At 53.0% G+C, this 27505-nt stretch overlaps 1 protein-coding gene across 14 annotated transcripts in view; it reads right to left on the bottom strand.

Annotated features, from left to right (window-relative positions):
* MSI2 (musashi RNA binding protein 2) overlaps positions 1 to 27505 on the bottom strand; it is a 403146-nt gene that overhangs the window by 345850 nt on the left and 29791 nt on the right. For 6 of the 14 annotated variants that reach the window (XR_011259687.1, XM_069602551.1, XM_069602544.1 and 3 more), the window contains exon 6: positions 14528 to 14617. The exons of 6 other annotated variants lie outside the window; for them this stretch is intronic. Coding sequence is in view for 7 of the 8 variants with exons in the window: in XM_069602551.1 (XP_069458652.1) it covers positions 14528 to 14617 (90 nt within the window). In the remaining variant the exon portion in view is untranslated. Of the gene's footprint in view, positions 1 to 2068; positions 2136 to 14527; positions 14618 to 27505 lie in introns of those variants that run through there. 2 more of the 14 variants (XM_069602556.1, XM_069602559.1) reach the window with 1 other exon arrangement.

The following is a 27505-nucleotide window of genomic DNA, read 5'->3' as shown; positions in this document are numbered from 1 at the left end:
TGTTTCCATTGTTTCCCCATCTATTTGCCATGAAGTGATGGAACCAGATGCCATGATCTTAGTTTCCTGAATGTTGAGTTTTAAGCCAGCTTTTTCACTCTCTTTCACTTTCAACAAGAGGCTCTTTAGTTCTTCCTTCCTTTCTGCCCTAGGGGTGGTGTCATCTGCATATCTGAGGTTATTGAGACCACGCTGCAACAAAAGTTCCCACATGCTGCAGCTAAGACCTGCTGCAGCCAAACAAATAAAAATTAAAAAAAAAAAAAAAAGAATTCCAGGTGACCAAGGAACCAAGAGAAACCACTGCTCGAGTCCAGTGCTTCTCACACTTGAACGCACCCATGAACTACCTGGGGATCTTGTCAATTGCAGATGCGGACTGAGCAGGTCTGGGGTGGGGCCTGAGATTCTTCCTCCCACAGGGGATCCTGGCGGATGCTGTTGACTCTGAGATGACTCTGTGAGCTGCAAGGCTCTAGAATCAAGTCCACCCTTTTGATTCACATACGATCTGATCCGCTACTTTCCCTTTTTCACCTGCTGTCATTGTCCAACTCATATGCTCCCAAATACAAGCAGGTCCCCAAACACACAGGGCGGTTTCTCTCCCTTTGAGGGGAAAGCTTCCTACAACTGCTCCACCTTCCTGGAAAACCCTACCATCTGCTGTGGGCTGAACCATGTCCCCCTGAACTTCACAGACTGAAGACCTGACCCCAGCACCCCAGAATGTAACCATTTGGAGGTACCGTTGTTAAAGAAGTGAAGTCATCTGGGGACTTTCCTGGTGGTCCAGTGGTTAAGAATCCCCCTTGCAAAGCGAAGGACACAGGTTTGGTCCCCGGTGGGGGGACTGAAGCTGAGGAGCCACTAAACCTGAAGAGCTGCAATTGCTGAGCCTGAGTCACACCTAGAGCGTCCGTCTGTGCGCCGCAAGGAAAGATGCCGCATGACGCAAGGAGGACCCGTGCGCCACCCCTAAGACCCGATGCATTTTTAAAAATGAAGTGCTCAGGGTAGGCCCTAAATATGACTGGTGTCCTAATGAAAACAAGAAGTCTGGACAAAGACACACACACCAACAGGAAGACTCAGAGAAGAGGACCTTTTAGCAGCCACGGAGAAAGGCTAGAACACAGCTTTTCCTCGTGGTCCTCGGAAGGACAACCCCACTGACACCTTCATCTCAGACTGCTCTGAGACTATAAACGCCTGCATGGAAACCATCCAGTCCACGGTATGTTGTTGCAGCAGACCTACGATGCTAAGCTACCATCTCTGAAGACCCAACCCCGGCACCACCTGCTCGGGGAAGCTGCCCTGCCTGGTCCAGCAGGCCCAGCACTTCAGTCGTCTGCCTCCAGGTGCCCTATCCTGCAGGCACCCGCCCCCACGACACCCAGCCATGTGTGAGCTCTTCAATAGCAGAGATCTCGCACAGGACGTGGCACACGGGAGGTGGTGATGGATGTCACCCAGATGCAGCTAAAGGACAGAGGTCCTCCCCTTGTGGGCAGTCACCTCCCAGCAAGGGGCCCTGCCTGACTGCCTGTTCCAGGGCGTTCTGCTGCTTCCTCCACTCTCGCTTCCCTCCTAGCAGCCAAGACCGATCTCTGTTTTGAGCTGGGTTTTGTTTTTACTCTGTGTGTGTGTGTGTGTGTGTGTGTGTGTGTGCGCGTGTGTACACGCTTTAAGCCACCATATTGAAATGCAAACCGCCAGGTGTTAAAAACGCCGCCCCCAGCCATAAGGGGCAGCTGGTTTCCACAAGACTAGCATTTATCACATTTGCAGTAAATACACAAAAGGTCCTCGATTCAAAACCAGGAAGAGAAAGTAATTCTTTTGTCAAAAGGCAGTGGTAACTAAACACGGGCCAGGGAGGGAAGGCAGCTTTGGACGGCTGCTTCACCCTCCCCCGGGTGTGGACGTGTTCTCCGCTGGGAAAAGAGACCAAAGACAGTCGCACGGGCGCGTTCTGAAAGTGCATTGTGTGAGCGAAACCCGCCATGGCTGAACTTCATGGCAGACCCAAAGGAGGCCTGAGACACCGACAAAGGAATCTTACCCCCCTTGGGCATTCAGGTGGGGCCTGGAAGCCTGTGATTGAGAGGACGGTCCCAAACAAGGCCATGGATTCCTGTGAACGCAAGATTCAGAAATCCTTCACGTTCAAAGTGTAGAGAGTCAAGTTAAAAGTCCCGGGGCCCACCAAGCCTGTGAAGAACAGCCCCCACACTGTCGTGGAGATTTTCTTTCCCTTTTTACACGGAATCTGAAACATAAAGGGTCACTTCTATTTAGGGTCAATGTCTACTCCGGGGACTGCAGCGGCTGCTCTTTTGAAGGTTATGGGGCTGCCAGCCTTGAAACTCCAGCTTAGCGTTTGATCCCTTGTCAGGACCCTCCCTAGGGGAGCTCCCCTCCCAACCTGAGCCCCCCGAGAGCCCAGGGCCTGGACTCCAGAGACCCACGACCAGCCTGAGCCCCTCAGGCACGCCCACACCAGTTTTCCTCACCTGGTGGTCTAGAAAAGCAAAACTGGGAAGTGGGTAGAGAGGGTAGGCAGGAACTGCTACGGAATCTGACACAGGCTTTGGGTTTCAGGCACTTTCTTCCTTGCAAAGTTGCCTTCAGGTTCCAAGCAACTACGAAAGAGTATGGTTCGGGGCTACCAGACAGGGTGCTCTCAGGACCCTCTGACGGCAACGTCAGCCCCTCACCACCCCCAGCAGCTGTCTCCCCACTGGCAGAAAGGGCAGAAAGGCCAAAGCCCTCCTACAGCTGATTTCCTGCAGACCACCAACCATCACAACAGCAATGATCACAGTCGCAGGGCCACCACTCGTGAGCATCTAGCGTGCCGGTCACAGTCGTAAGGGCCACCACTCATCCTTGCTGATCCCAGTCGCAAGGGCCACCACTCGTGAGCATCTACCGTGCTACCACTGTGCTCCACAGCCCTCTGACCTCACCAGTCACCCCTCCAGATGGGAGCCTGTCTCCCCAGAAACCAGAGCTCCAAGATAACACAGCGGATTGAATTCGCTCCTCTCGCCTTCCCAGCTCCCCTGGCCAAGGGCATTTCACCACCAATCCTAAACAATCAGATCCCTTTTAGGGATTTCCTAGAACCTTCTAGAAGAGCGATGAGTCTCTTATTGTATGTGCAGTTGCTGACTGCCTCTTATCATTCACAAAGTAGAATTTCAGAATCCAGGGAACCCTGCTGCAAGCTAAGAAGTGCGTCCGTCCCCAAGCTGTTCAGGGGCCCAGTACCGCTTTCTCATCTGCTCAGACGTCACTGCAGACATGATGGACTGTAGCCTGCCAGTCCTCTGCCCATGGGACTCTCCAAGCAAGAATACTACAGTGGGTAGCTATTCCCTTCTCCAGAGGATTTTCCTGACCCAGGAACTGAACCCAGGTCTCCTGCATAGCAGGTGGATTCTTTACCGTCTGAGTCACCAGGGAAACCCCAGACATGCCCACAACTGGTCTCCATGGCCAAAGCCCTCCTACAGACCGCCAACCACCACAACAGGCACGACAGCAGTCGCAAGGGCCACCACCTACTGAGCACCTGCTGTGCTCTGGGCAGTGATGCTACTTGGAAACTCACCGAACCCTCACAGCAGCACTGTCAAGAAGGGTCCACCACTTCATTCAAGGACTTACATCCTGGGACTTGGAGAGGCTAGGACCCCACCCTCCCACTGCAGGGGGCCAGGTTCCATCCCTGATCAGGGAGCCAGATCCCTCATGCCACAACTAAAGATTCCACGCGGTGTGACCAAGACTGAACATACTGTACACTGCAACTAAGACCCGGCACAGCCAAACGAACAAAACACTTAAAAAAAACCACTTATATTCCTTGTACACTGCTAAGAAAGTGGAGGCTGAGAAAGAACAAGCAACTTGCCCAGCGTCCCCAGGTAATCAAGAAGCAAGAACAGACCTGAACTCAGGTCTGACACCAACCCTCTCTTCACCTACAGAGGCTCTGGGGGTCGCTCCTATCTGGCCTCGATTTGCACAGCACCCAGGGTGGGGTCAGGGTTGGGTGGGGCGCTCATTCATAATACCCCCATTGCCAAGGACCTCTGTTCAGTCCTGAACGGTGGGTTTTCCTCCAATCGTAGGGCCTGTGCCTCCCTGTACTCATGCTACCAAGCGTATAAAGGTGTAGTTATACCACCCCCTAGATTTTCTCTAATCCTTGAACACACTGTACAATGCTAAGAGCTGTCTGCCCATTTACTTTTATTTAAAAAATCTGAACACAGGGCCAGCATATACTTGAGCTCATGGTTTTAATGGTGAAATTTAAATGTTCATGAGAGAGCATACTGCCCCAAATAACAATAATAACATCCCCACTGCACCGGTAGCTGGAGCGAGGCCTGCTGAAGAAGTCTGACTGCAGCACCTCACCCGGGAGAAAACTCAACTCCTTCCTGTGACTCAGATACAAGAGGACAGGTTCTGCAGAGGCCCCGCCTTCCCGCTGGGCTCTGCTCAGAGGCCTGAGGTCACTCCCGGTGCCCGGCCACTGCACCTTTCTGGAAGACGAGTCATGCGCCAACCGCCCCGGGGGCCAACTCCACGGAGGATGCACCTCCGCCCCCACGACCACACTCTGCCAGGTCAGAGGCTGAAGCCCAGAGGACCGAGACCTGCCACCCACGTCTCGCAGGCCAGACTGCTCCCGAGTCTGCACAAAGAGCACTCAGCTCCAGCTCAAGAGCCCTTCTGCCACCGAGTCGTGACTTCCCCGGCCTGTGCTCTGGCAGTTATTGGCGACCCCCCACCCCCACCCCCCCAGCTCCCTATTCTCCCTCCTGAGCTCGGCTCACAGGTAACCGACATGTGACCATCTGGAACCGACACCTGCTTTTCTGAAAAGGAATTTCCCCTTAGAGATGATCCAGTCACAGTGACTAAATCCTCATTTATTTGTGCAAACATTTCCTCATATTTACAGCTTATACTCTTCTTGCAAAACCACACACAGACACACATGACCTGGGCAAATTCCCCTCGTGTATATTCAGGTTTTATTATACACCTTTCCCCACAGTGGGAATCTGAAACAGGTGGCTGACAAGGGTTTGAAGCCACTTCCTCTGCAAGCCCGTCCTGGAAGCTGACTGGAGGCAGAGAGGAATGTGAGCTGTCAGAAAGCCCGAAGCGATTTCAGAATAAACTGGCACTGGGGAAGCACGATCCAAAGAACAGGAGGGCCTCGCTCGGAACACAGCTTCCAGCTCGCAGGAAAGAAAGATGCACCTCCAACCTCCTTAGCCCCAAACTTGAGGCTAAAATTCCCTCTGATCACTAAGCCCAGTAGACCAGATAAGTTTCCAGATGTGCTTATGTTCCAAGAGTCTCTGTGTAGATCCCCAGTGGTCCAGAGCTGAAGAATCTGCCTTGCAATGCAAGCGACACGGGTTACGTCCCTGGTCAGGGAATTAAGATCCCACATCCTCAGAGCACCTGAGCCCGCACATCGCGACTACTGAGCCCGTGTGCTCCAGAGTCCAAGCTGCACAACTAAAGAGGGTGTGCGCCGCAACTACTGAGGTACACATGCTCTGGAGCCCACAGGCCCCAACAGGAGCATCTGCGTGCCTCAGCGGAAGGTCCTGCGTGACACAGCAAAGGTCCCAAGTGCCGCAAGTGAGACTCGGTGCGGCCAAATGTTAAAAACAGAACAAAACAAGACTCTGTGCAGTGCATTTTAACTTATTAACAATTCTTAAAAATAAATAAATAAATAAAATTAACAAAGCTTTTCAAAGGCTTTCTCCAATCCCTGGAAAACCTGGGTTGAGAGTCTGCAGAAAACTCCAACCCAACCTGCAGGATCACACAGGCTGAGACGAGGGTGCGATGTCACCACCGTGATGAGAATACTGGCAGCCCTCCAAGGGGGAAACCTGCGGGGTGACAGCCTGTGACCTCGGACAAGTCACTGCACCCCACTGCAAGCGTCAGTTTCCTCAGTGGGGCCCTGGGACCAACAGGAGAGCCAAGCTGCAGCCTCTACGTCCCTCTCTTACGTCCCAGGAACTTTATATCCCTTATCTCACTGAATCTTTGAAACCACTGGAGAACGATGGTGATGGGGAGTGCAAGGGATCTGCAACAGCAATCGCTGCTGCTGTTTGGTGCACTCTGGCTTGCAACCACCAGAAGTCAGACACATCACCTCATTTAGTTCTCACAGCAAATGCGGGACTGGGCCTCTGCCACTGCTGACATGTCCTCCCATCGAAGCTGGCAGCGACTAATAACACCGATCAGGGAAAAGGGTGCATCCTCAGGGCAGCATGGAAGTGGGGCAGGATGGGGCGCCCTCCCGAGGAGCCCAGCTTGGAGGAGAAACCCCGGGACGAGGCAGTGGTGGCATCAGAGGAGGAGGCAGCAGGCCGAGCCCCCGGGGCCACCCCGAGGCAGAAGAGGACAGCCAAGGAGTGTGCAGCCTTACCTGTGCCAAGCCCAAGGAGCTCCCCAAGTCTGAGAGCCACCTTCACCCCATCAGACCACACTACAGCTGGCTGGATGAGCTGATGTCTCCTCCACCAAGCCCCTATCACACGTCCACTGGAGTCCAATCCATCCTTCAAACTAGCCGAGGGTCAGGAAGAGTACTAAAAAGGACAGTCATCTTCCAGCCTTCACCGGCTGCCCCAAAACCTAAAGCATTATTTTTTATGCTGTTTCCACGGGAATCTGTATTCTCACTCCCAGCAAGCAACTTGTTATAAAGGACCTTTTGTAAGACAAACAACCCACTTCCCAGTCTGGGGCCGCCTGAGCCCGTGGAGCCACAGGGAGTATGGACCTTCCATACCAAGCAAAGGGGAGTGGCTATGAAATGACAGGAAACGAGGAAAACCAGGGCCCAAAAGGACACAGGCCTCCCAGAGCAACATGCCGAGACGAAAGCGGACGGGAACTGGGCTTGGTCCCACATGGGGCTGAATCCCAGCCCCTACGTAGGCACGCAAGAAATGTCTGCTATTGAATTCTGTGTTAAGTCACTGAGCTTCAGCTTCCTCACCATTAATACCGGGCAATTAAAACTGCATCATAGGATTTAAGCAGAAATTACATTTAATGAAAATATGTACATGAACAAGTTTGGTACTTAGAACAGAACCAGCACTTATGACCCTCCATTATGTACTAGGAATTTCACACCCATTATCTCATTGAATCTCTGAAACAGCCTTGGAAAATGATGACGATGGGGGGCAGGGGGCGATATGTAACAGCAATGGCTATTCCTGGTCAGTTTCCTCCGGCTGGCGACCACCAGAAGCCCAGCACATCAACCCAGTTAGTTCTCACAACAAACGAGGAACCTGTGATCCCTGTGGAGCCTGAACTGCAGCTCGGTTCTGCCTGACCGCAGAGGCAAAGCCGCTGCCTCCCGGGAAACACAGGGGCCGTCACTCATTCTTCATATTTTACTGACCATCTCCTGTGTGTCAGGCTCTACGCAAGGCTCTCGATGCAGAGCAGAGAGCCAGACAGACACTGTCTCCACTCCCACGTCGCCTGTGGTCCAACAGGGAGAAAAAGACAATTAAGCAAGCAATTATTACGAGAGCAGGTGGGTTAGTCGGGATTCTCCAGAGAAACCATCAACAGGAGATACGTACGACATGAGAGAGAGACAGACAGAGACGAAGGAAGCGGTATTTATTTCAAGAAACTGGCTCACCATCAGGGGAGGAGGCAAGTCTGAAATTCACTGCACAGCCCAGCAGACTGGAAATTCAGGTTAAGAATCGATGTTGCAGTGTTAAGTCCCAAGTCTACAGGGAAGACCAGCAGCCTGGAAACCCACAGGGGGTTTTCTCTGTGCTGTCTGAGGTCCAACTTCTTGTTCTACCGGAAGCCTCAGTCTCTGCTCTCATGACCATCAGCTGATGAGATCAGGCCCACCTCCACATTACAGAGGGTAATCTGACTTAGCCAAAGTCAACTGGTGACAACGTTAAGCTATCTCCAGATTCCTTCACTGTGGTATCTAGGTTAGTGTTCGACCAGACACCTGAGCACCACAGACAGCCTAGCCAAGCTGACATATAATAGTAACCATCACTGGGGCGGGGGGACACGGTATACGGAGCATTTAGGAAACACAGAGGAGAAACCTGACAACAGGATTTAGGAAACGTTGGAAGATTTAAGAAATACGCAGGCATCAGAAGCTCAGAATGTTCCTCAGAAACTATGTAAATTTACTTATCAGAGACTTATTCCTCATATAAAATGTACCACGGACTCCCTAGTTAAAGGAGGCTCAAACAATAACTCAGTCCATCAGTCTGCTCCCTAAGATGCTATGAGGGGTATCCTCATACCACATGTTCATAAAGTGACTCACAGTGGTACACACCAAAGACTCTTAAGGCTGGCAGCGGAGCCCCTGAACAGCAAGAAGCGAAAAAAAAAAAGGCAGGAGGGGCGTGTGCATCCAGCAATGACCAGCTGCCCACAATTCCCAGAAACACGTGAGGTCAACAGAATCTCCCTGCTCGCCATCCACTGAGGACAGATGGCCGAGTCCCACTTAAAATCTTCCAGCCTCCTCCAAGGACCAGAGCTCCAGGACCTACAGCTCAGCCTGGGAGACAGCAGGCTGGGGAGGGAGGCAGCAAGGGCTGCGTTTTATTATTCAGTCCCCACAAGGTCATCTATTTGGTGAAACCGCTGGAGAAGCTAACTTTTTAACAAGCAGCTCTCAGTGGGAATCACTCTCTCTGTCTCATTAGCAGGCACGAAGGGCTCTCCTCTGCGGGCGGCACTGAACTCCAAGCCCCAGAAGGCCTGCGGGTGGACAGGGACAGGCAGAGTCAAGTGCAAGAGGCAGGTGATCACTCTTCCTCATCAGGCAGGGGAACACGTGGGCCCTAACCCAGTCTTCCCAAGGGCCTCTGGTTCCCCAGCACTGCCCCACCCTACCCCGGGGGAGGCCGGAGCAGGCTGCTCCCTCCTCCACGTGGATGGCCGGCTGGATGGAAAGCCGGTGAGGACCATCAGTTCCACGCAGTGAGCAGACGCTCAGTAAATATATGGTGAATGGTCGGGTGCATCTAGGCCTTCCTACTAACAGACCAGAGACACCACGTCCTCTCTCAATACAGATGGCGCAGAGGCTTGGAAATGCTTTCCCACTGAAGTGAGGGTTCACAGCGAGCCTTTCACGTGCCATGCGGGTTTGTGCTACCTACCCATAAAGACCTGGGATCAAGGGTGTGTGTTAGTCACTCAGTCATGTCCGACTTTGTGTGACCCCATGTAGGTCCGCCAGGCTCCCCTGTCCATGGAATTCTCCAGGCGAGAACACCGGAGTGCAGAGCCATCCCCTTCTCCAGGCAATCTCTTCAACCCAGGTCGCCTGCACTGCAGGCAGGTTCTTCACCATCTGAGCCACCAGGGGAGCCAGGCTGCTCGCTCCTCCATGAGGACGGCTGGACGGAAAGCCAGGTCAGGACCGTCGGTTTTACTCACTTGGCAGACATTCAGAACTATCGGCTGAATGGACAGATGCATCCAGACCTTCTATTAATATACCAGCGACACCACATCCTCTCTCAATACAGATGGCGGCAGAGGCTGGGAAATGCTTTCCCACCACAAGTGAGGGTTCACAGAGAGCCTTTCAGGTGCCATGCGGGTTCATGATACCTGTTCATGAAGACCTGGGAGCCTTTCAGGTGCCATGCGAGTTCATGATACCTGTTCATGAAGACCTAGGCTCAAGAGTAGGCCACCAAATGGCAGGGAGGCAGAAAAATCCTGGCCTCCACGGAATGTAGCTCTCATTCGAGCGCATCAGTCTTAACCTGTGTGCCAGCTTCCTCTTCTGTAAAACAGGACTGCCTCCTTCCAGGGCCGTGCTAGGGGCCCGCGCAACACTGGCTGCCCTCCCCCTTCCAGAACCTAGCCACGTGCCAACCACGAGGAGGGCCCAGCGTCTGAAGCCCAGGCCTCATCTGCAGCCACACCCCATCATCGACACGCATGGGACTCCATCAGCCAAGTCCCTGGCCGGGCGGGCTGCTAAAGACGGCACTGGCGCTGAAGCAGGTTCTTTTCCCAGGAGGTTAATTTATTAATCCTCCTGAAAGCTGTTTGTTTGGGAGAAGAATGCACACCGGTTCCCGGTGAACATGTGTTGCTAAGGACAAAGGCCCAGAAAACAATACCGCTCCTGCGCTTCTCCTCAACGCCAGAGGCCCCAGAGACCCCTGGCTTTCTGCAAGACCCTGCAAACAGTGAGAAGGGCCTCTGCATGTTCACGGGGCCCGGGGCGCCCTCTGCAATTCTGCACCAGATCACGGCCCTGAGTCCCAGCTGAGGAAGCCCTTCCTAGAGCTATGACGAACACCCAGGCCTCCCCCTAGGAGGACTGCCGCTGCCCTCAGGGTCTGACCTTCCCTTCAGACCCGAAGCTCCCTGAGGACCAAGCCCCTGAGGGCTGATTCCTGCCATATCCCCAACGCCCCACAAAATACCCAGCGCACAGTAGGCGCTCAATACATGTTTGCTACTCTGGACCGGGACCCCCAACACAAGCTGCAGTGAGTTCTCTGAAACTGAAGGCGAAGGCCTCTGTGTGGGGGCCTCTGGGGGCGGCCGTGCCTGTGCGTGGAACCGTTTTCCTCAGGAGAGGGCCCCAAGGTTTCCTCGTCTGCCAGCAACAGCCTCCAAGGCGGGACAAGCGCTGGGCTCCCAGGCGGGAGCCGTGATGCAACCCTAACACTCCTCCTGAGGGGCCGCAGGCCGCAACGGCCTCTCCCGCTTCGGACAGCGCCCGCCCTTGCTTCTGCCTGCCCTCTTCCTTCCTTCCGTTTAGTCGGACCTGCCGTCCCGTCAGGAGCTCGCCCCGGCCCACCTCCTCTGAGAGGTCCCCCTGGAGCGCCCAGCGCGAGCCTACACTCCCCCCACCAGAACCACGATGGCCAGCGGGTGCCACCCGCATGACACCTCCCCCTTGAGTTAGCCATCGCTTAGCCCCTGCGGTACTGACACCCGGGATCCCGCTACAGTCTGTGAACTTCTTGAAGACAGGAGCTAGGGTCATCTTCCTCAAGGTGCCCGTCACATCAGGAGCTCGATAACTAGATGCGCATTTAGAGGCATTCAGAGTGGTGAGACCAAATAACAGATTGCAGCGTCCAGGCTCATTTTCAGTAAAGACTTCCTTATACAATACTACTACAAGAATTTATTAAAAATACTATCCCACCAAACAAACAAAATCAACTAACACTACTTTTCCCTGTTCTCTCCCAGACCCTGTCCATAAGCACAGGTAAGATTTATGATACACAGCAATGTTCAAAATATAAACACAACATTAGCCTCCAACGTCTTTCCCCCTTAACACGGGCTCTCTAAACATGCTTTCACTGGAGACTGAAAGCCTGTATTTTGTCCTGCGGTTCTCCTCATGGGGTTTCTAGAACAACCAACCCAGCAGATGTGGAGCCTTGCAATTCCATTCTTTCGTAACAGAACGTTTTTTTTTCCCGTAGGCAGCTTCTCTTCCCCAGGTGCGAAAGCAGATTTTCTTTCTCATTCTCCAGAACATCAAAGGTCTATTTTCACAGGAAAGCTCTCAGCTGAACACGTAGTAAAACGGACTAGCCTCACGCACACAGGATCCTCGCTGGCCAATGGTCCCCAGCACAGATCTGGGAACTACTGTGCGAATACCCAGCTCCTGGACTCCAGCATTGTGCCCAGCCCCTCCCGGACCTCTGACCCCCCCCAAACCCTCCACCCCCGCCGGGAACCTGGCCCTTTTCCCTCTGCTCGCCACACTACAAATGCGTGATCTCTCCCTCTCTTCCTCACCAGCTCGCCAGCCAGGCCCCATCCCATGCTCGTCTGCGGCGTCCCCAGCGCCTCCCCACAGCCCCCACCACACACCCTGGGGACCCTGCCTGGACTCTCGGTTATCTGCCTGTTTACATTAAAAGGAGCAGGATGCTCCCATCAAAGGAGGAAAAGGCAGGCTTGCTGCCTTTCTCAGGGTCTTTTAGAAAACAACGGGTCAACAGGACCAGGCATCATCTAGACTCTCCAAACACAATATATAAGCTCCCAGAGCAGTGCGGCAAGTTACACAGGTGCTCCCCAACTTCTCCCAGCACAAAAGAAAAACGCCTCTGGCTCCACCCCAAGGCAGGAAGACAGCGCTAGGGAAGATGCCTCCTACCAAAGCAACGGGTTTTGTGTCCCTGAATGAAAAGTATGTTCTAGAGTCCAAAGTCCTTTCCCTGAAACACAAGCGTGACGCTCCACCTCCTTACTGACTGGGGAAATGCAAATAAAAACCACAACAAGGGCTTCCCTGGTGGCTCAGTGAATAAGGATCCGCTTGCCAGAGCAGGAGACACAGGTTCGATCCCTGGTCCAGGAAGATCCCACATGCCGCGGAGCAAGTAAGCCTGTGTGCCACGAGCACTGAGCCTGTGCTCTGGAGCCCGGGAACCACAACTCCTGAGCCCACACACCCGAGAGCTCGTGCCCACAAGAGAGGCCACCACCATACGCCCGAGCACCACAGCTGGAGAGGAGCCCCTGCTCACCACAACCAGAGACGAGCCCGCGGAGCTACGATGACCCAGCACAGCCAAAAGCAAGTCACACACACACACACACACACACACACACACACACAATGAGACACCACAGAACCGGCAACAACTAAAAAGTCCGACAGTAACAACTGTCGGTGAGAATCCAGGGCAATGAAAACTCCTACCGCCCCAACTACTCCTAGAGTACAAATACGGCAAGGAGGAGGTCTTTTTTTAATACTTATTTATTTGACTGCAACAGGTCCTGGTTGCAGCATGCAGGGTCTTTTAGCTGAGGTTATGTGGGATCTAGTTCCCTGACCAGGGATCAAATCTAGGTCCTCTGCACCGGGAGCACAGAAGTCTTAGCCCCTGGACCACCAGGGAAGTCCCAAAAAGATCATCTTCAAACACAGTTTCTAGCAAACTTGAGCTGTGCAGACTGTATGACTCAGCTATTTGAGTCTATTCTGATAAACTCTCGCATTCATACATCAGGAAGTATGCACAAGGATATGCGCAAGGATATTCATAGGCACAGTTTGAGCAAACAAAACAAATCAAGAAATTGAATGTCCATTAAAAGGAGAAAAGACAGTGTGGTCCCACAAGGCATCGACAGGACAGCCCGTGCAGACAGCAAGCTGGACGCCGCAAACGCCAGAAAGTATTCTTCAAAGCTGGAAAGAAGCCAGCCTCATGGGGTGGGTGCACGGGGGCTTCGAACTGGGGAGGAACACACAGGGAGTGAAGGGGGCTGGGAATAATACTGCAGTTCACAGCCACGTGGTGACTACATAGGTAGTTTATTTCATTGGTGTTCATACCTGACTCGTGCAGGTCACGTGTTTTTCCATCTATGCAACATTCTATATGGGGTCTGGGGCAGGGGCAGGGCTGAGGGTAAACGTAAGGCCTCTCCTCTCCAAACAACCGGTTTTTCTCTGGAACCTCTTGTTCTCTCTAAAGGAATCTATACCTGTTAAAGGCTCTCAGTACTGACTACCACCCTTTTCCCTTGAGTCAAGCCAAAATTCTATCTAGGGGACACAAAACCAAAAACTCTAACTCTATTCAGACTGCAAAGCAAGACCTATGCTAGAAAAATCTCTGCAACCACAAGACTTGCTAACTGGGTTTGTAACTGCACAGAGAGCGCTTCTGGGATGTTTTACCTAAGAAGGAAGATCCCGGTGGTGGGTATTCAGCACTGACATCCCTCTTCCAGAGAGAAAAAAAAAACAGAGCATCCTGAGACATCCCAGGCCCAGGTCTGAGGTATGCAGAGCTTCCTTCTGGGGCATCAGCAGTGGAATGAGTTCCTTCCTCAAGAAATTCTTCAAAGGGCTCATCCTTTTATGACATACAAATGCCTGGTCTTTTCCTGCTCAATTCACCCTTCAATTCAGCAAAATTTCCTCTGTATCACTATCGCCTGCATTTCTCTATACCACTATTGTCCCCAAAGGTGCTGGTGGCCAGATGTCGTCCTGCCCACAGACCGACCGCCGCCTCCCCCACCGCAGCTCCACCCCTACTCTACCCATCTGGTTCACCTGAGTCACACACCACCTCGAACACTGCCCGCACCTCAAGTCCTCCCTGAGCTCCCAGGAATCCACCCCTATGCCACCATCCCCACTTTCACCCGAGAAGAGACCTCCCTGTCTCAATCCAGTCTCCAACCTCATCACAGTTCCAGCTCCTGAAATCCTACTGCTGTCCAAGGAAACTGACCCCAGGTATTAGGTGGATAAAAATGCCTTTCTCCCAGCAAAACCAAAGCTGTATTGTAAACCACTCCCCTGCGTCCACCTCCGTCTTCCCGCTTCCTCTGAGCCCGCATTCACTACGTTCCGAATCAACTTCCTGATCTAATATAATCACAGAAACAATAATAAATAATGCATACCCACCGCACGTCTAGGATCCTGGTGGCTCGGTGGTAAAGAATCCGCCTGCCAGTGCAGGAGACGAGGGTTCGATCCCTGGGTCAGGAAGGTCCCCTGGAGAAGGAAATGGCAATCCACTCCAGTATTCTTGCTTGGGAAATTCCATGGACGGAGGAGCCTGGCCGGCTACAGTCCATGAGGTTGCAAAAGAGTCAGACATGACTTAGTGGCTAAACGACAGCAGCAGCATGTTCCACAACGCACCTAGCAACGTGCTGGTCAATACAGAGTACACAAACGAGAGAGAGACACAGGCGCCCATCTGCATCACCGCGAAACGGGATTCTGCTAGCAGAAGGGCAGCCTGCAAAGGGATGTGTACAAAAGGGTCTCTCACTTGTAAATCACAATCTATATCTTTAGGACACACAGAAAAGATAGGGAAGAATATACTCTAATCCATTAACAGCTGCAGGACAGGCAGCTCTTAGGTACCTTTACCTTGGACGCTACGAATTCTCTAATGCTTCATTTTTTTATTACGAACATTGGTCATTTATGTAATAGGGAGACTTTTTAAAATAAATTTTAAAAGAAACAGAGCCAGACAAATCTCCAGTTCTCAGGAAGCTTCCAGTCTGGTTGCTAAAGTAAAAGCTGATACACAGAATGAGAGTGAACAAGATCGCATAAAAAAATCCAGTTTTCGGCACCTTCCAGGAGACGGGGGGCCCCCAGGTGGCTCGGTGGTAAAGAAGCTGCCTACCAGCACGGGAGACACGGGAGACAGGGGTTCAATCCCTGGGTCAGGAAGATCCCACGGAGCCGGAAATGGCAACCTACTCTGGTCTTTTGCCTGGAAAACTCCATGGGCAGAGGAGCCTGGCAGGCTACAGTCCACGGGGTCGCAAAGGGTCTAACGTGACCGAGTATGCGCACACACTCCAGGAGGACGGAATATCACAAGATGCCTGTTGTCCATTTTGGGTCACGAATGCCACAGGAATCAGAAGCAAAGATCAGCCGGCCATAAGTTTTTAGAAGGGTGGGCAAGCAGAGAGGGACTTGCTACCACAATGGATGGAGAAGCAGAGGGGCGGCATAAAGGGGGGCCAACTCAGGAGTGACGGCTTCCTTGAACTTTCCCAGTTCCGAAAGCAGTATGAAATAATCTGCCCTCCCTATAAGTGGCCGATTCTGAACGCACAAGCCAAGTATAATCTCGACCCAACCCAAAGGAATATCCCAAATACACCTTTAAAAAAAAAAACTTACTCTGAAATAACCTTAGAATGACTCTAAGGAATGCAAAAAAAGTCTAGAGTTCCCCTATACCCTCTACTCAGCTTCTTCTAATGTTAATAACTTACATGAACCACAATACATTTATCATACCGAGAAATTAACATTTGTTCAACACTATTAACTACAGACTTTTTTTGGATTGCACTAGTTTTTCCACTGACACCCTTTTTTCCCTCTAGGATCCAATCCAGGAAACCACACTGCATTTAGGCTAAGTTGTTTTCAAACAAGCAAACATTTTATGATTATTTACTCTCTCTCGCTAAGAAAATGTGCTGGCACTCAGGGGGAAGACTTTGTCCTCCTCATCATCAAAGAAAGCAATCTTTGACAGATCTGCCAGCCTCCAAAGGAACAGGATTTGATCTACAGTGAGATAAAAACCCAGACAATGACCAAACCTCTTACCCCTCCACGAGCGGCCACAGCCCTGTCCTCTCTCCACAGCAACTAACTGGTATTTAAAAGTAATTTATGTTCACTGCAATCGGGCATATATGGACATTACAAAGCAAGCTAGCGTCAAACAAAAAGGCTCAAGAGAGGAGCATAACAAAAAATTAATTTTGTAAAAGACCTATTTCTTATTCCAACTTGTTTTTAAATATATGTTCTGAGTCACACCCCATTAACCATCTCAATTTATTAATAATCTGAGGGCAACGAACTATCTCGGATCATGCAAAGATGAAATCTTGCAGAAAAAAGAAAATGAAGTCTCTACATACAACCATTAAGCAGGTAGTCAGCTGTGATGACCACAGGGAATTATAATTTTTCTGAACCACAATTTGTGGTAGGGCAAAAAGAGGAAGGCACACAAACGAGTAACTCAAACTTTGCGAAGAAAAATTTTCTCCTTGGCCATAAGATTATCCGCAACGACTGGTTCAAAGAAAGTACTCTGGAATTCCCTCCCCATAAGAGAAGTCTGTGACAGGAGAAGGCCCCGTATTCTCAAAGACCCTTCTTTGAGCTGAGGAAATGACGGTGCTGTTTTGGCATTTTTAAAGCAAGAACAAATACTTTCGCTATAAAATCCACTTTGTAGATTGAATCAGCGAGACAGCTGTTTATACAGAAACCTTTTCCTCTCTCCCTCCAAGCCCCTCAGTGATTCATATCGGTAATAAAACACTGGCTAGAACAAAGAAAAACAGAGTTTCAACAACAGAAATAGGCAGCAACAGCACACCCCACCACCTTCATACCAGTCCAGCCCGCTGCTCTGAATGACGCATCTCAACCTGCCCTGTTTGTCAAAGAAACAAGACGCGCCCAAAGCAACTTTTTGGGGCAGAGCCAGAATCTGGGTTCTCGTTTGTGGAGAGCGCTCCATGGGTGTGCATGTTTGACGTGCCCGAGGCTCTGAAGTCAGCTTTCTCTGTAGCCACGGGCACCTGCACGACTCACTGCACCCTCTCTCCATCTTCATGAGCCTCCACACCAAGCCCCACGTGGCAGGACCCCAGTGTTAATTCCTGAGGGACAGAGGAAGACCTGGAAGGACAGGAAGGCACGTGGCCGTCCCCCACGGGAATCGAAACGCCAAGAATCCCATTCGCCCCGAAAGGTGAGCACCTTCCACAGCCCAAGTCTTTCCCGCTGACTCTGCAAGACCCAAGTCCAATGTCTCTCCCCCTGTGAAGCCTTCCCAGCTCTCCCTCTATGCCCCCCTCGCAGGTCCCGTACCTCCTTCAGCATCCTTCACCTGTGGGCTGTAGCACCTACACCTGCTGATAACCTGCCTTCTCAAACACTGCAACTCAAGGGCCAAGGAGACCCCCTTCCTTAACACTGCAACCCCAGCGCCATGCCCTGCACCCAGCCCCGCAACACTGCAACCCTAGCGCCATGCCCTGCACCCAGCCCCGCAACACTGCAACCCCAGCGCCATGCCCTGCACCCAGCCCAGAGCCCGGGATCAACAAATGTGTGTTCAGTGAATGAACACAACTCAGCAACCCCCCAGAAACCACATTCCTAAATGCTAATCACCGCTCGCTGCATGAATAATGAATGAAGAAATGAACTGACAACCGTCTCCTTGTTAGCCAAGTTGCCAAGTCCTTCAGGAGCACAGAGAAGGGGTCAACTGACTTGTGGCCGACATCCGCCGGTCCAAAGGCGAGACAGCCCGCCCTGAAGGGGGCCGCGGGCCGCAAGGAAGGAGGGCCACGCCCGTCCCACAGCTGGCAGCACCCTGAGGGGTTACCAGTCCAGCTCACTTCCCCAGGACCACAACCCCCGAAGCTGGTCTCAGTGTGGCAGACTCAGCGAGAGAGCCCAGCTGTCCGAGAAAAGACTCAGCCGTGCCTTCACCCACAACCCACCCCAACAGTCATCTGACAGAGCCCCCTGCACCTGCCAGTACTTAAAACTCAAAGCCAGATGCTCAAACAGCACCCAACTGGAGTGCTCTACCAAGCAAACAACCCAGGCTGGACTTATGAGAGAGGAGGCCCCGACCTCTCCCCCACTTGCTGGAGTAAAACAGTCATATTCATTCGATCTCGTGCTGGTTAGGCCTGGATGCTCCCAAGTCTAGGATTCACTCTGTTCATCAAACAGAAGCAAGCCCACCTGCAGCATGTCCTGCTGTAAACTTTCGCATGGTGGCCGTTCTGACGGGTGTGAGATGGTGTAGACGCAGTCCTCATCTGTGTTTCTCTAACAACTAGCAACGTCGAGCATCTCTCCACAGGCCTACTGGCCACCTGTATGTGAGTTCTGGAGAAACCAACATCGAGCATCTCTCCACAGGCCTACTGGCCACCTGTATGTGAGCTCTGGAGAAACGTCTATCAGGTCTTCCACCCAGTTGGATTGTATGAGCTGTTTATACATTTTGGAAATTAAGCCCTTGTCAGTCACATCGTCTGCAAGTATTTTCTCCCACCACAGGCTGCCTTTTCGTTTTGTTTCTGGTTCCTTTGCTGTGCAAAAGCTTTCAAGTTTGATTAGGCCCCATTTGTTTATTTTTGCTTTCACGTCCATTGCCTTTGGAGACTAACCTAAGAAAACATTGGTATGATTTATGTTGGAGAGGGTGTGGGGAAAGGGGAACCCCCCCCTACACCACTGCTGGGGATGTACGCTGGTACAGCCACTATGGAAGACAGTATGGAAGTTCCACGAAAAACTAAAAACAGAGTTACTATGTGGCCCAGCAACCGCACTCCTGCGCAAAGAACCAGAGAAAACCATAACCGAAAGAGATACAAGGGCCCCAGTGTCCACCGCAGTGCTGCTCACAACAGCCGAGACACGGAGACGCCCAAGTGTCCACCAACAGGTGAGCACACAGCGGCGCTGCTCACAACAGCCGAGACACGGAGACGCCCAAGTGCCCACCACAGGTGAGCACACAGCGGCGCTGCTCACAACAGGTGAGACACGGAGACGCCCAAATGTCCACCCACAGGTGAGAGCACAGCGGCGCTGCTCACAAAGCCGAGACACAGAGACGCCCAAGTGTCCACCAACAGGTGAGCACACAGCAGCGCTGCTCACAACAGCCGAGACACGGAGACGCCCAAGTGCCCACCACAGGTGAGCACACAGCGGCGCTGCTCACAACAGGTGAGACATGGAGACGCCCAAATGTCCACCCACAGGTGAGAGCACAGCGGCACTGCTCACAACAGGTGAGACACGGAGACGCCCAAATGTCCATCCACAGGTGAGCGGACAGCAGCGCCACTCACGACAGGTGAGACACGGAGACACCCAAGTGCCCACTGACAGGTGAGGGCGTAAAGAGGCATGGTGCACACGGAACGCTGCTCAGCCACAAAAAATAACAGAACGATCCCACATGCAGCGACATGGATGGACCGAGATATTATCACACTCACTGAAATAAGTCAGAAAAAGAAGGCAAACCCCGTGTATCTATGGTATTTACCCCCTTCCGCAGACACCATTATACGTGGAGTCTAAAATATGACACAAATGAGCGTACCTATGAAGCGGAAACACTCGCAAACACAGCCAGCAGACTCGTGGTTGCCGAGGGGGACAGCGTGGGGAGGCGGCCGAGGAGCGTGGGGCCAGTGGGTGCGAGCTATTCGCCCAGAATGGACGGACAGGAAGGCCTACTCTGCAGCGCAGGAACTGCATGCAGTGTTTGGGGATGAACAAAATGGAAAAGAGTAGAAAGCTTGTGGGCATATACACAGGCGCACGCGCGCGCACCCACACACATATGCACACATATGTGAACCTGAATCACTTTGCTATACAGCAGAAATTAATGCAACACTATAAATCAGCTATAAATCAATTTTTTAAAAAAGGGAACTTCCCTGGCGGTCCAGTGGCTAAGACTCCACGCCCCCAAAGCAGGGGTCCCAGCTTCCATCCCTGGTCAGGGAACCAGATCCCACATTGCCACACACCACTTAAGACTTGGTGTGGCCAAATAAACACAATAAATAAAAAGCGCCAAGTCTGCGTCAGGAAGCCTTCATGAGGATCGTCTGTAGGGCCTGTCCACCCCCTTACCCACACCCCTGGGGAGGCACAGAACCAGACATGGACACACACGCTTGAGAAGACGCAGGAAATGCTTTCAGCTCCTCTAAATAGCCCTCAGGAAAGGAAACACGCATCACCCATCCATCTACATCTAACATCAAACACCCCTTAAAAAAAAGCACCGACTATACAGTCAGAGACTGCGCTACATACATCTAAGAAAAAAACCTGCGAGCAGATACATGAGGCCTTTCTAATTCTGCAGATAATCAAACATGGCAAGGTACCATGAGTACTGCCATATCCTTGCTTGGGGTGGGGGGGGGGGCCGGAAGGCGGAGCCAGACTCTCACTGCCCAGGACGCACAGCAGCCTTGGCCCCACACCACCCCCTCTTCACCTGGGGCCAGGAGCCCCCCAAGCTCTGCACATACCCCTCCATACTCCAAGCTGGAAGCGGGACAGGCCACGTGAAGCTTCTTCCAAAGGTTAGGGCACTGGGTCACCCTCTTCCCAGCCTCACCTGCCACCCCGGGCTCTGCAGCAAGCCCACCCTGATTCACCAGGAGCAGCTCTGAAAAACACAGGTGCTCAATACTGCACCTCAATATTGACCCAGAAGCTGGATTTTTTTTTTTTTAATCTCGTTGAGGATAAGCAGTGAATTGTTGGAATGTTTCTCAAGCGCAACCCTCCATGAAGAAAAACACATCCTACGTTTTGGTTCAAAAGACAAGCTCTTTACCTAACAGCCTCTTACTCTGAAACTTCTGGTTCGGGGAATGATCTCTCTCCCCAGCACAGCTTTTGAAGGCTGATGGGCCTGCATAAAGAGGAGCACGCCTATGAGACGGGGGTCCTTTCTCAGAGTACAGGGGTACATTCGCATCTCCTCCACTTCCCTACCATCTTAAGCCCTGACAGGGAACTGACTGAAAGGCTACAGGAAAGGCTAACTCTTTCATCACTGTTGGCCCAAATGCTCCCAAAGGCAACTTGGGTCACCTCGCCAAGGACGCCCCTGCAGGCTCTGGTGACAGTCCCAGACACGGGGGTCCCCAGCAGCTGCAGACCCCAGGGTGAGGCACTCCCCAGCTCCGGTCCTGACGAGCACCCCAGGGGAGTTCTCACACCTGCACTGGCTCAGCCCTGGCTCACCCCATCTCCAGACACCCAACCGTCTCCCACTCCCTCGGGATCAGGCGGCGGGAGCTTCAGACTCCCACCCCCCACCTTTTCATACTCACTTGGCCTCTGCTCATGTCCAGGCCCTGGTCTCTTAAGTAAGGAGTCTCCCTCAAACCCTTCTAAAGACAACTCTGGTCCTCCCATCGTTCACAAGCCTTCGGGATCCCAGCCTAGCTTCGGATACAGGTTCCGCATCTTGGATAGAGCGCAACATCCTTCCTGCTCTTGCCCCCAGACCACCTGTCCAGCCTCCGCTCCCACCCAAACCCTGACCCCACTCTCCAGCCCCCTTCCCCAGAGGCCACTGCCTGACTGCGCTCTCTTGGGCTCTGAAAGTGAAGTGAAATGAAAGCCGCTCTGTCCTGTCCGACTCTTTGCCACCCCATGAACTCTACAGTCCATGGAATTCTCCAGGTCAGAATACTGGAGTGGGTTGCCGTTCCCTTCTCCAGGGGATCTTCCCAACCCAGGGATCAAACCCAGGTCTCCCGCCTTGCAGGTGGATTCTTTGCCAGCTGAGCCACCAGGGAAGCCCTCTCAGGTGCCCCAATCCGGTCCCCATAAGTGCACCCCCCACAGGGATCCATCTCCTCCTCTGTCCTCCTGCCTCCGCCCCCACCACAGCATTCTCCCAGCCCCGTGGAGCGTGGGGGCTCTTGCACTTCGTCTTCAGCCCTGTCCCTCCAAGCACAGTGCTTGGCTGGTGGTGGGGAGGAGGCCTCAGTCTGTGCAGTTACCAGCCCTGTCCCACCTGCCTCAGTTCTGAGAATCGGGTGCTAGCGAGGCTGGGTCCTGGGTTCCACCACCCTGGGCAACCTTGCCCTCCATTTGGGAGAAGCCAGGTCAAGGGCCAGCCCCCTGATTAGCGGTCATAAGAGGGGTGAGGCCGGAGCACACAGGCAGTGCGACAGGACCCAGGCCCAGGGCAGCGAGAACCACGCCAGCATGTACCCTGCTGATGACAGCTCAGGTGCGTCAGCTCCGCACGTAAGAAAAAGCAGCAGCCGATCCATCTTTCAGCATCCTCTAATGGTACTAAGCAGTGTGTTTAGCTGTTATTTCAATAAGCCTTATTAAGGCCCAATTTTCTTGGGTCTTCTTTCAGATTCTGCGGCATTAAAAGCCTCGCTGCTTAATTACATTAGGAGCACCTGTATATATTATGTGCAATAAATCAACTTTAATTTACCACCACACAAGGCTATTCATCTTCTCCAGGTTATTTATTGCTCAGTATTATTGGTGCTGAATTGTATCCTCTCCACTGTTAAGAAAGAACAGTTGGGATAAGAAAAGGCAGAGCTGTATTGCAGAATGCTCCAAGATCCCGATCACACATGTACACAGCAAAAAGGCAAGGAAAAGAAACATAAAGAGAAGCTTGGCAATCTGCTGCTTGCTATTTTCCCTAAACACTCCCCAAACATTTTGATGTTTTCTGTTGCACGAGTGCACACACATATACCAGTTACCCACTGAAACAGGCCCACAGTTCTTGCAGGCAAGTCAGAACCGGGCATGGGGCGCCAGCTTAGCCAGACACAGGGACACGCTGAAGGCAGAGCAGACGGGTTCCCTGCCACCTCACCGCCACCAGTGCTGGCCTTCGGACAATGCAGGCGTGCACACTCAGTTGCTCAGTCGTGTCTGAGTCTTTGGGACCCCATGCACTGTAGCCCACCAGGCTCCTCTGCCATGGGATTCTCCAGGCAAGGATACTGGAGTGGGTTGCCACTTCCTCCTCCAGGGGATCCTTCCCGACCCAGGGATCAAACCTGCGTCTCCTGCCTTGGCAGGCGGATTCTTCACCACTGAGCCACCTGGGAAGCTCGCAGTGCAGGCAGGCAGGACTCAACAGGTCCAGGGGCAGCGAGGACAGGCTTGTAGCCATCCACACCCACCATGCCCACCCAGCACCGAAATTTAGGCAACCTGGGGTGGGCAGAACTGCTCCCAGGCAAGCCGAGCTGAAGACAGGTGCTGGTGGCGGCCCTGGGGATCCTCATGCCTTCAAAACTCTGCTGTTAAGAAAGAGCAACAGGCTTCCCTGGTGGTCCAGCAACCAGGACTCCACCTGCCAGTGCAGGTAACACGGATTTAACCCCTGCACCAGGAGCAGCCCACACGCCTCAGGGCAGCCAGGCCAGCGAGCCGCAACCACCAAGCCCTCAGGCCCATGCTCTGCGCAAGGGGGCCACCACCAGAAGCCCCCAGCCACCACAACTAGAGAGAGCCCATGAGCAGCCATGGAGACCTAGGGCAGGCAGAAAGAAAACAAACAAATCTTTAAAAAAAAAAAAACCACAAAGTTCTCTGCAGACCCTCACCCCAACCCCACCACATCAGCACCACCCAGGCCCTCAGCCACAGTCTTGATTTCAAGCCAGACAGGGCAGGGCCCACATGAGCATCCTGCACCATGAAGTGTAAGAACCGCTATCACAAAGCCTCGGGAGTAAGGCTGACCGTCCAGTCCAAAATAACATGCCACTCATAACTTAATCAAGAAGAGGTTCTTTACTCCTTGCCAGGGTCCAGGCCCAGCCCTTCCTTTCCATTAATTTTTCCCAACCACCCCCCAGAAGGCACTGCTTCGCACACATTTTACAGATGAGAAAACTAAGGCAGGGAGCAGTTAATTAACCGAACCAGAGTCCTATCTTTATCCCTGGACAAGTAGTCTGGTCCCTGCACCTGCACTTTCACCCACCAGGCTACACTGCCTCTCCCAGCCCAGATCCCCAGACCCCCGCACCCACTGGACAGGCGCCTTCCATTCTAAATAAAAAGGAGGCAAAAGTCACCGTGACATCACGAGCGCCATGGGCAGCCCACAAAGCCATCTGGTTCCCCCAAATCCAGGATCTAAAGCCACTGCTTGGCAACCTGCTGGCAACACCCAGGTCTCGTCTCTGAGCTTCCCACGGCTCAGACGCAGCACGCTTCTCTCTCGCTCGCTGACCAAACGCTAGAAACCACCGCGGTACCCAGTGCCGACAGGCTCCTTCCTCCAGCATGGCAGCCAAGCCCTTGGAAACTAAACTAACATCACTAAATATTTCGCAGCCGCCTCCTTCTCACCAAGGGAGCTGTGATGGATTTTATGGCACACAACTGACTTTTTTACAAGCACAGCAGCAACTTTCAACTTCCGTTTGATAATTTGCCTTTAATCTGGGCCTAGGAAAATCCCAGGCTAACCCATCTCACCAGACACCCGCTTCAGGGCTCGTCTTACAGGAGACAGAGAAGAATAAAAGGGGAGAAGAGAGGACAGCAGAGTCCTGGCAGGCGAAACTTTTTTTTTTTTAATGAATTCATTTCAAGTAAAAGTCCCATTTTGTGCACGCAGAGGGGCCCGCTCCTGAGTGAGGAATGCGTGTGTACAGAGAACGAGAGGGCAGATCAAACTTCGAGCTTGTAACCAAACTCCTGACACACAGGAGAATGGAGAGCCGAGTACAAAGCCCCTTTGCGAAAGTTCTCCATAAGAGCTCCACAGGGAGGCCGGCCTGGGGGAGCAGCCTTCTCTCTGCCCTTTCGCTTGACCATGGAAAGGGCTGCCTGGGTCACGGCCCGGCCCAAGGGATTTCCCTGAGTGCCTTCCCACTCTTGAATTCCATGAATATTTCATAGTGCAGGTCCACAGACCCTCGGAACACACACAAACCTCTCCTGTCCTTCCCCCACCGACCACTGATTCTCAACCAGAGGTGTGTCCCCCAGGAGACACTCTTAGGTGTCACGACTGGGGAAGGGGTGCCCGTGGCGTCCAGTGGGCAGCAGACAAGGATGCTGTGACGCATCTTACCACATGCCCACCACAGCCCGCCACACCCAAAGCACTATTCAGCCGAAAATGTCCACAGGGACCCGGGCGGAGAAACGCTGGGCTGGAGCACTGAAAGTAACTACACACCCACGCTCAGACCACCTTCTCACGGCCCCTACTCCTTCTCCTGGGGCTTCCCCAGAGCAGACGCGGGTTTGATCCCGGGGTCAGGAAGATCCCCTGCAGGGGGGCGTGGCAACCCACTCCAATGACCTCGCCAGGAAAATCTCATGGACAGAGAAGCCCGGTGGGCTACAGTCCATGGGGTCATAGAGTCCACCACAACTGAAGTGACTGAGCAGGCACGCCTACAGGCACCTCTTGTATCACCACCCTGTCCCACCATCTCGCTAAATCAAGGAGGAATCAGAAACCAGCCGAGCCATCTGTCATCTGGCTGCAGAGGGTCTGCATGGTTAGGACGTCCCTCAGCGTCCGGCGAAAGTCCCTCTCAGATAGGGGTCAGAGAAAAGAGGCGTGACCCAGGAGAAGCTGGGGCTCCGACCGACCTTCTCAAGTAGCCTGGGAGGTCAGCCCTAATTTGACAGGCCCCCGGATGGAGGGGTGCACTGTGCAGGGAAGAGAGGAGGGCACGGCGAAACTTCTGGGGCCCAGAAGCCCAGACAGCACGCTGCGGCAAGTCCATCCAAAGCAGCAAAGTTAACCGACTGATGCAAGGCCTAACGTGTGCACAAGCTCTGGTCTTTCCCAACAACAACAGCTGGGTCCAGCCTGGCTGGACCATCGGCGCTGAGTAGGCACCTACTGAATGCCAGGCATCGCGCTAGGTGCCCTGGGGAACGTGTGTCACTGCCCACAACCGCCAGGCAAGTCTCAGGCCTGGACCGTGGACACCGGTGGTCCTCTCTCTGAAACCCGTCCTTAAATGTCCCCCCCAGGCTGGCCTCAGAGGGTTTATGGAAGAGACGACAGGCCGGCCACCATCCAGCACCCACACTCGGGGAGGACAGGGCTTCAAGCTCAGGAGCCCTGAAGGAAGGGAGGGAAACAGGAGGGGACAGAAGGAGAGGCTTTGAGACTGCGTATTTGCAGAACACTATCAGAGACCGTGCACATGGACAGGGCTGCCTTCTTTTCCTCTTTAAATTCCCAATGCCAAGAGAAACGCTGCTTCAGCGGCCTCTGCAGTCTCTCCAGGCCAGCCCCTCTCTCAGCTCCGCTCTGTGGCTGCATTCTCCCCTGCAGGACTCCTCACTTCATGGCGAACTTCACCCCACCTCGGCGTTTTAACGAGCAGCCCTGAGTCTCTTCCCAACAAGGCCCGCTGCCCGCCCACCCCCAGAAACACGCCTTCCTAACTCTACTTGCTCACTCTGGGGAAGGGGGGCAGGTTTACGGGGAGGTCATTTTGCCTTAGGAAAGGAACAAATTAAGTTGAGGCCCACAGTGGGCTGAGGAATCCACTCTCCATCAGACGAGCAACCTTGGGAAAGGTCACTGGCAGCCCCTGGTTTATGGGCCCGGACACCCAGGCACGGTCACCTCTGAGAAGTGCGGCGAGCAACCGTGGCACGCCAAACGCTTTTATGGGGTGGCTCTTAAACACTCCAGAAATCCGTCCAATTCCTTGCAGAACAGCGAAAAACAAAAGTGTTCCCAGCAGGAGGGGGAAGCCAGGACGTGATTATGAGCAATTAGTGAATCAGTGATTCTCAAAGACGCTGATTTAGGCCAGCAGTTCTTATTAGCGACCCTCAAGGAAAATGCGAGGACACAGCTTTGGGGCTGGGACGGATCACAAGTCACCTTGAGAGTTTTCCCCCTCCGAACACTTAAAATCTGTGCTCGGTCTTTAAAGAAAGAACTGTTTGTAAGTTGTTTCCTTAAATGACAAAAAGGAAAAGTGAAACTACAGTCACCAGTTCTGTTGGCCGCCATGAAATTACTCTCCCCAACAGGACAAGGAGTTCGCTATCAGTCGGAACAAGGAGCTCAGTATCAGTCGAAAGAGAGAAAATAAAAAGAAGAGCAGAAGGAAGGGGGTAAGGGAGCCGGAGGGAGAAAGCTCCCGGCTGATTCGAACCAGAGGACCTTCCCCTGTCCTCATCACAGGTGGGGAGAGGGAACAGATAGGGAGTCCCCTCCATGCGTCCATGCAGCGACTGACTCCTCCTCGGACAGAAAGTATCCTTCGGTATCTTTTCTAACCTGGAACCGCTGACCCTTCCAAGCACCTG

The sequence above is a fragment of the Ovis canadensis genome, chromosome 11 (genome assembly GCF_042477335.2).
Source record: "Ovis canadensis isolate MfBH-ARS-UI-01 breed Bighorn chromosome 11, ARS-UI_OviCan_v2, whole genome shotgun sequence".
NCBI lineage: Eukaryota > Metazoa > Chordata > Mammalia > Artiodactyla > Bovidae > Ovis > Ovis canadensis.
Note: the sequence above shows the minus strand (reverse complement) of the source record. Positions and strands in the feature narration are given on the sequence as shown.